Source organism: Bidens hawaiensis, unplaced genomic scaffold (assembly GCF_021521415.1).
Source record: "Bidens hawaiensis isolate Kalapana, Puna unplaced genomic scaffold, B.hawaiensis_p1.1 tig00002477_1, whole genome shotgun sequence".
Classification (NCBI taxonomy): Eukaryota; Viridiplantae; Streptophyta; class Magnoliopsida; order Asterales; family Asteraceae; genus Bidens; species Bidens hawaiensis.
Window position 1 is genome coordinate 1,842,729 of NW_027491136.1, and position 9,521 is coordinate 1,852,249.

General features: G+C 38.2%; 1 protein-coding gene across 1 annotated transcript; it reads right to left on the reverse strand.

Annotated features, from left to right (window-relative positions):
- Positions 1-1,065: 1,065 nt before the first annotated feature.
- LOC143619606 (myb-related protein 306-like) lies at positions 1,066-2,639 on the reverse strand. The gene is made up of 3 exons (XM_077091496.1): positions 2,261-2,639; positions 1,914-2,043; positions 1,066-1,818 (listed from the first exon to the last, which is right to left on the reverse strand). Exons 1-3 carry the CDS (start codon positions 2,544-2,546, stop codon positions 1,083-1,085), a joined length of 1,152 nt encoding a protein of 383 aa, XP_076947611.1. The 5' UTR covers positions 2,547-2,639; the 3' UTR covers positions 1,066-1,082.
- Positions 2,640-9,521: the final 6,882 nt, after the last annotated feature.

The window sequence follows — 9,521 nt, forward strand, 5'->3', positions numbered from 1 at the left end:
AGCAGCACACTTAGATCTAATTGATTAATTAATATTGTTTCAATGGTTTTAATGCATATCAAGCACAAACTAGTCAAGAACATACATCAAATGACCTAACAGGACCCTATTATATGAAAGGCATTCACCAAATACTCTGTGAAACAATAAAACTCATCAATCAAACTTAAGTGCACACATGCATTGAATGAAAATCAATAAACCTTTTACTTAATCATAAGTCATAAACAAAAGCAAAATCCAAAAAAAAAAATCAAACATCAACAATAGTTCATTATAAAGCCTAGGCGGTTTAATAAGTTTAGCCTAGCACTATTGAGTCGAACTAAACACAAAAAAGAATTCATGGTGAACATATAATTAAAACAAAGAACAAAGTAATTAGAGTGACATAACCCGTGAATCTTCGATCTTCATCAATGAGCGCTTCAACGAATGATTCCTAGCCTCCAAGAACTCCAAAATATGCAATACTGACTCTGAACTTCGTCCTTGGCGTCTCTCTAAACACAAAGGTGAATACGCCATAAACTTTTGCAAACTCTTTAAGAGTCAGAATTTTTGCATAAGATCTATTAATCCTTAAAATCTTGTGTTACAATAATAGGAAAGGAACACTCTGATTAAAAAATATGTATGTCTGAATTCATTCATACATGGTAACTCAACATTTACTAAACCCATGTGATTGAGGTGTTAGAAATCGGGGCCTTACTCTTTCCTTATATTTATAGAATAATTAAAATGAAAAGATAATCCATAAAATTAAAGACTAAGTCCCACACTTAAGACCTTAATTAATAAAATGCCCAAATTTAAAGAACAATATTTTTCACCCAACTTTTATATCTTTTAAAAGAAACTGTAAATTTCATTAAATTCGTTTCCACCTTTTAAAGGAGCTATACATTGTTTACTCCTTAGACGATTGAAAGTAGCATGCTGGCATTATTACTCTTTATGCAGCATACACATGCATACATCGTATTACTATACTAAGTAATAAACTAATAACTACCGGATATAATTAATTTACACTTCCTTTCACCTAAAACTTAACCGGACATAAATAAATAAAGAAGTTAGAAGAAGCCATCACTTTCTTCTAAAGACATGTTCATAAGGTCCGCTTCAGTAGTAGCATCATCAAAAAGCCATTTTTCAAGAAAACTAAGAGGTGGCATTTGGTCTTTCGTATCCGGTTTACTTTCATCTTGGAACACACTTGTTTCAGCTGAAACAGACTGTGAAGCATCCGAATAGCTGCAATTTGAGCAGTAGTTTATTTTCTGATTCTTGTGAATTAGGTCATTATTGGATCCAAATTGAAGGCCATCACTCTGGGGACTAATTTGATACTGCTGTGTGATCAATGAACTCCGAGTTTGTGTTGTTTCAATACTTTCTGAACTCGTTTGTGAAGATTTCTTGGAACTACTCATCCAGTTTGGGAGCAACCGCGCAATGTTCTCAGCACTAGAAGCGTAAGTGACGGTACTTTGAGATGGGGGTAAATCAGGTAGACTGATAGATTTATTGTCGATAGATAAAGCTTCACAAAGGGCTTGTTTCGCCATATAGATGTCGGTTTGGAGCCTTCTTTCCCACTGACCTTTGGTCATGGTGGCTTCTGATGATGCCGATGAGTGACGCCGCTTTGAATCGGTATGTCTTCTATGATGATGGTCATGATGATGAGGGTTTTCTTGATCTGAATTGCCTCGGAGTCTGTCAAGCTTTTTCTTGAGATGAGTGTTCCAGTAATTCTTGATGTCATTATCTGTTCTTTGTGGAAGATAGGAAGCTATGGCTGCCCATCTACCATTAAAATTAAATATGAACAAAATCAGTTATTTGTTACCTAAAAGTTTGAACTTTTAATTCAAGGAGAAAAAAATATAATTAAATTCTACCTATTTCCAAGAAGAGCTTGAAGATGGATGATCATCTTCTCCTCTTGCTCAGTGAAATGGCCGCGCTTAATACCGGGCCGGAGATAATTAGTCCAACGCAGTCTGCAACTCTTGATGCATCTTAGCAAACCTGAATTCACAAAACCATGTAAATTAGTATCAACTTAACAAGCAAAACAAACAATCGTAAATAATGAAGGATATAATAAAAAGCTAAAATTTCATGAATAAATAAAGTAGCAGAATACAATAAATACCCTAATTTAATGATCTAACCAACCCACCTCCAAATGAAAAAATTGCAAAACTAGAATTAACAAAAAGGAAAAGATTTATAGATATAATACCAGTATTAGTAGGAACAGATCTCCAATTCCCAGGACCATTTCTCTGAATATAAGAGACTAAGATTATGTCTTCTTCTGGTGTCCATGGCCCTTTCTTCACACCTATCTTGTCACAGCAAGGTGGTCTTCCCATTTGGTTCAAGATAGATCTATTCCAATTGTCACACTCACTATGTGTGTGTGTTAGTGTGTGTTTTAGTTTGTTGTGATTCAACCTTAGAGAAAAATGGCAAGACAATATGTTTGGGTTGGGATCACCCTTAGCTTGTACATTATATATAGACATGAAGAAAGAAATAAGAGAGAGAAAACAGAAGATGAGGAAGAGGTCGTGATGTAATCACAAGATGACCAAAGAAATGAGTGGAGAAATGGCTTCTCTCTCTCTCATGAAAAACTCAACAAAGAGTCAAAAGAAGACAGCAAGAAGCATTTAATCCAGTTTTTAAAAGTCAGCTGTTCGCTTAATGAAGATTGAGAGAGATAAAGACTGAATCAAACAAACAACAATGTATAGGAATGTTAATTAATCAACTTCCCGATATATGTATTAAATATACGTTTTATTATTATTATTATTATTAGGCCCTATGTTGTATATTAAGTCTTTTGTATTATTTTATATATTTACGTTGTTATGTAATCAGTTTGTAATCGTCTTTTGTCTTTGCTTGTATATTTGGGCCTAAGACCATTGTAAGCAAAACTCATTGGACCTATGAAATAATACATAGTGCATGAAACTTGCACTATAAATAGTGCAATGCAATCTCAACCTTTGTCATGCTTGTATATCTTATCCATTTACCAACTCTCCCACTTTCTCTCTTCCCTTACCTCTCTCGGCAATAAACAAACAACAACTAGATCCGAGATCTTGGTTACTTAAAGGTGATTTCCGCTAGCCTTTAAGGAGATTGATTCAAGAACTTAGTTGTTTGATCCCGATCATAGGACCGACAATTATTATTTTTGTAAAAGCTAATAATTTACTCCTAAATTTGTTGGGTTTCAGTGGTGATCAGTTAAAATTTTGTTTATTAAAACCGGTTCAATAAACGTGATAAATAATAATTAATCTTGTTATTTAATAATTATACGCAGCGGAAAGTATACAATTAATCAGCACCGAAACTAAACCCGACAGGATCCGGTTACAGACAATACGAGTACGAGTCAAAAAATAAATATATAATTAAACTAACAATATATTTAAGTTTACCTCGGTTAATAATTAACCGGTCGAGACACCGAGGTTCAACGAACGGTGCTAGGTGACAAACCAAACACGGTGACAGTTGGCGGTGATGGCGTGTTGGCGGCAGGGTGGCGCGAACACAGCAGCAGCACCAGATCAGAGGCGGCAGCAACAGCACGGCAGCGATAGCGGTGCGGTGGTTTGCTGTAACGGTGGCGACTTGGTTCCGAGATGAATTGGCGGTGTGTGGCTGACGTAAACCAAGTTGGCCTACTCCAAATTTCTTATTCTCCAAGAATGTTGGAATATGGTTGTGATTGCTTTCTGTGGAGGCCGGCTCCCCTTTTTTAATTTTCTCCAAGTCAAAAAATTATTAGGTTATTATCTTTAGTAAGATTATATAGATACTCTTACGTATAATAAATCACAACGGGGCCTCAAAGTCCAACTAGTTCTAACTCTAATCTAAAGCCCAAACCAGTTCATTTAACTAGTAAATAAACTATATTATTTATAACTATTATAAATAATAATTCCGTGTAATTAGATTCGTCATTTACCGGTTAAACAATTTAAGAGGATTTTAGTTCGTTGGCCAAGGTGTAACTCTCACGGGTCGTAACTCGGTCAGTCGCGTTAAATTAACCGAACCAATCCACTATTTCCAACAGTTTCCCACTTGGACGGTTTTCGGTTAAGTTCCTTAACGCAGACAACCAGTGGTGCTCTAGCTACACATGGCTGCCCATAACATTTTAAATTCATTAACCAAAACTATCTTGGAATACACTATTGTAAGATAAAGAATTTATGGTAATCGTTGTCATCTATCCTTTCTGTATAAGACATCAATTGAACAATGAGACATGGATCAGGTTCAATCTCATATGGCGTTCAATCATTATAGTTCTTGATCTAGAATCAAAGTGGTCCAATCAAACACACAGTTTAGTTTGGGTGAGGCCTCACACTTTACCAGTTTGAATCAACGAGGCGCCAAGATGTCTAACTGTTACATATCATGTATGAGTCCAGAATCTCATCTTGAATACATACAACTCCCACTGAACTTCATATCATTCCCAACCAATGCCTTTTTGGCTGGCAGTTACGCGACAGCGGTTGACACTGATCAAAGAATAACCTTTAGTAAACAAAAGTTCCAATATGTATCTCAGGTCTGAGGATACTAAATGAGTATACCAGTATCAAAACATCTTATGACTAAGATCCATGAAGATGATTTGATGCGACTTACATCCAACGTCATTCATAATGAGGTCTGTGAGTTTGGAAGTCAGCCCCTTGAGTCCAAAGTCAGAATAGCCTTAATTCAGAGTCGTTCCCACGAGTCTGACCGACTACGGATAATTTAGAATACAATATTCATGGATTAAACGTATTAAAGTCGAACACAGTTATATTATTCAACATTTGCATTTAACCATTAAATCAAAAGAGAACTCAAAAGTATAACTGTTTAAATGTTCACACATCCAAATAATAAATCAAAACAAACTACTAGCTAATCTAAGACCGATAGCATCTCTGCGATGATCATGCTTGTCCTGAGTCATCGGTTTAGTGAACGGGTCAGCTAGGTTTTGATCTGTGTCTACTTTGCTTATTATGATGTCTCCTCGTTCCATTATTTCCCGAATGAGATGGAACTTCCTTAGAATGTGCTTGGCTCTGTGATGAGACCTGGGCTCTTTGGCCTGAGCAATAGCACCTGTGTTATCACAGAACACCTCGATTGGTTTATGAATACTCGGAACCACATCGAGATCAGCGATGAACTTCTTCATCCAAGCAGCCTCTTTAGCAGCATCTGATGCAGCTATGTATTCTGATTCAGTGGTAGAATCCGCCACCACACTCTGCTTGGAGTTTTTCCAGTAAACAGCTCCTCCATTGAGAGTGAATACATATCCTGATTGTGAGCGAGAATCATCTCGGTCAGTCTGGAAGCTAGCATCAGTGTAACACCTTACAGTGAGTTCTTCTTCCACTCCTCCAAACACTAAAACATGTCTTTCGTCCTTTTCATGTACCTCAGAATGTTCTTCACAGCAGTCCAGTGGGCAATGCCAGGGTTCTGCTGAAAACGACTTGTCATGCTCAACGCATACGAGACGTGAGGTCTAGTACATAACATAGCATACATGATAGAACCAATCGATGAAGCATATGGAATCGATTGCATGTGCTTAGTTTCAATGTCCGTTGCCGGAGATTGCGATTTGCTCAACATGGTTCCTTTAGCCATGGGGAGAGCTCCTTTCTTGGAGTTGTCCATAGAGAAGCGTGTCGTTACTTTTTCTATGTATGTACTTTGACTCAGCCCTAGAAGCCGCTTAGACCTATCTCGATAGATCTTAATTCCTAGAATATAAGCAGCTTCACCAAGATCTTTCATTGCGAAACAAGAGCCCAACCAGTTCTTAACTTCCTTAAGCATAGGGATGTTGTTTCTAATGATCAGTATATCATCCACATACAGGATGAGGAATGATATAGTACACCCACTAGCCATTCTGTAAACACAAGACTCATCTTCATTTTTGACAAAACCAAACTCTTTGATTTTCTCATCAAAATGAAGATTCCAGCTGTGAGATGCCTGTTTAAGTCCATAAATTGACTTATTTAGTTTGCACACCCTGTTAGGATATTTAGGATCGACAAAACCTTCCGGCTGAACCATATCAGAAAGATGTCCATTAAGAAAAGCAGTTTTGACATCCATTTGCCATATCTCGTAGTCATAGTATGCGGCAATGGCAAGTAATATCCTTATCGACTTAGTCATAGCAACGGGCGAGAAGGTTTCATCATAGTCAATACCCTGAGTTTGAGTAAAACCTTTCGTGACTAGCCGTGCTTTATAAGTTTATACATTTCCATGCATGTCGGTTTTCTTCTTGAAAATCCACTTGCTCCCTACTACCCGACACTCGGGGGGTAGCTCAACCAAGTTCCAGACTTGATTCTCACGCATAGATTGCATCTCGGCGTTCATGGCATCTTGCCATTTCTCAGATTCCGGATCTAAGATAGCAGATTTGTAATTAGTAGGTCCGTCGCTTGACTCGGCTACTAAGAGGACCTCGGGACCATCTAGATGCCATAGGTATTTAGAATTCGGTACGCAAGTCTATTACTTCTGTGAACGCTTGTGTTCATGTCCGATGTATCAGCAACAACAACTTGTTGATCAGACGTTCCAACTTCCTCAACGGTAGTTTGTAGTTCTTGAATTTCTTCAAGATCGACAATATTATCTCCAGTTCCTCGATCGAGAATTTCCTTCTCAAGGAAGTGGCCCTTCCTTTTGATAGAAATCACATTTGTTTCTGGATGGAAGAAATAATATCCGCTTTGGTTATAGTATCCGACGAAAACAACTTTTACGCTGCAAGGATCGAGCTTATCATCAGAATCACTATTGACATAAGCATCACATCTCCATACTCTACGGAAAGACAAATTACATATCTCATATGGGGTTTTGCTTACCTTTTTAGTTGGAGCCAGATTGACAATGCGAGCGACGGTTAAAAGGGCAAAACTCCAAAAGGAGTGAGGCAAGTTAGTTCTACACATCATCTATCGGACCATGTTTAGTAAGGTTCGATTTCTCCTCTCGCTCACGCCATTGTGTTGGGGTGTGCCGGGTGGAGTGAGCTGTGAAACAATTCCACGCTCTTTCAGATGATGTACGAATTCCGAGCTGAGATACTCTCCACCTCAATCTGATCGAAGCATTTTAATAGTTTTCCCAAGTTGGTTTTCCACTTCGTTTTGAAACTCTTTGAACTTTTCAAAGGTTTCATGCTTATGTTTCATGAGGTACACATAGGCATATCGACTGTAATCTTCAATAAAAGAAATGAAGTATCTTTCATGATTCCTAGACATGGTTCTGAAAGGACCGCATACATCAGTATGTATGATTCCCAGCAGATCCTTTGCTCGTTCATTCTTATGAATGAAGGAGCCTTTGGCGAGTTTGCCATCTAAACAAGATTCGCAGTTATCAAAAGAGTCTGGTCCTGTGGATTCAAGAATCCCTTCGGATTGGAGTCTCTTGACTCGTGCCTTGCTTATGTGGCCAAGTCGGCGATGCCATAGAAATGTATCATTGATGTCAGATCTGATACGTTTAGAAAGATTATATACATTATTGTTTATTTGAACATCAACCTTATAAATACCATTTCGAGGTTTAGCCTTAAAATAAAAAAATATCATTCAAGTAGGCAGAAATAGCAATACTATTAAAAACGTACTTAAATCCTTATTCAAATAGTAAAGAAACTGAAATAATGTTTCTGGTCAAACCAGGTGCAAACAAACAGTTATCTAAAGTAACTACAAGGCCAGACGGACAAGCAAAACGATATGTGCCAATTGCAAGAACTGGGACTCTTTTTCCATCACCAACAATGAGTTCCATGCTGCCTTGTTTCAGTTTCTTCCAGTTTTCAGGCTCCTGCAAGACATTAACGATGTGGTAACCACATCCGGTATCAAATAACCATATGTTGCTAGAGACAGTGAAAATTTCAATAACGTAAATAGAAATACCTTTAGAGGAGCTTTCACCATTGGTCCTCTGCCTTTTCAGCTCAGCAAGGTAGTCAGGACAGTTACGTTTCCAGTGTCCCATTTTGTTGCACTTGTAGCACTGGCGCTCCTCAGGAGGTGGCAGTGGTGTTAGTGTTGGTGGCAGACCTGGCAGCAACAGTAACCTTCTTCTTGCCTTTACCGTTATGACCCCGGTTCTTGGGTTTAGGCTTAATGACACCAGCAGATCGAACCATAAGAACTTGATTGTTTTTAGCGGGAATATTCATCTCAGTCGTCTTAAGCATTCCATGAAGCTCCAGCACTATCTTCACCCAGCCATTCATATTGAAATTCATTACGAACTGGTCGTAAGAGCTGGGAAGAGAGTTCAGGTTGAAATCCGCTGCCATTTCATCTGACAAGGGATAATCAAGTTTCCTTAGTTGTTCGATGTACCTTTTCATATTGACGACATGCGCACTAACAAGTGATCCCTGTTACATTCTGCAGCTGATAAGCTGCTTCATGGTGTCATAGCGTTCTTGACGGGCTTGTTTCTGGAACATGCCCTTGAGTTGCTCAAGCATCTCATAGGCACCAAAATCTTCCAAGCCTTTTGCAAGCTCGTAAGACATAGTGGCTAGCATGATACAGACGACTTCAGCCGAGTCATCCATATGCTTGTAAAGAACCCTCTTGGCATCAGCAGTATTGTTTTCAGGCTCGATTGGAACAGGTCCATCGAGAACATAGTGCTTCTTTTCCATCTTGAGAACAAGTCCCAAGTTGTGGTGCCACTCAAGAAAGTTGGTGCCATTTAACTTTTCTTTCTCAAGGATAGCCTTGAGAGTGAATGAGGAGTTATTATCAGTACACATCTGTTTAAATAAGCAAAAATAATTTCTATTAGTATTTTCGATGTTTTAACCCTATTATTAATGACCCAATAACATTAGTAAATAGGAACTTGAGAATCTGGCTTCCAGTTACTAATGGCAGCTGTAGCACACAACATTAGTAAGTGGTTAGGCAGACAGACAACGATTGCCAATTGTGAATAGAGCACAACTCTCGTTTATGGGGCCTATTAAGACAACATTTTCCCAAGTAGATACGTTTAGCCTCATCTATGCCCACCTTAGTCTCCAGACAGCTGTAGCACGTAACAAGAGAGTAAAGTAAGAGTCGCCCTAGTATAGTCACTTGTGAAATAGCCAGATGTGTTAACGAAACCCTTTCACCTTGAAGGATAGGCTAGAAATCAAATGCGGTGCTGTAGCTCCAAACACTTGAAGTTTCGCAGTATGCCTCAAGTGTGACTTATAGTTGGATGGCATAGACTATTGATTTAAATTGGGATTAATTTTAATTATTACCGAATAGAGTAAAGGTCCAGTTTTACTTTATTAATCGAGACAACTTGATGAACCCTTTCATTTCTCAAGACACTTAATTTTATATAACCTATTAAAACTATGTTTGTCGCGATAA

Excerpts from the sequence above, each read along its gene's own strand:
- LOC143619606 (XM_077091496.1), bottom strand. The coding sequence starts at position 2,546 with ATGTCTATATATAATGTACAAGCTAAGGGTGATCCCAACCCAAACATA. Across the intron at positions 2,044-2,260 it reads ATCTGTTCCTACTAATACTG|GTTTGCTAAGATGCATCAAG; the intron begins GTATTATATCTA and ends TTGTGAATTCAG. Across the intron at positions 1,819-1,913 it reads CAAGCTCTTCTTGGAAATAG|ATGGGCAGCCATAGCTTCCT; the intron begins GTAGAATTTAAT and ends TTTTAATGGTAG.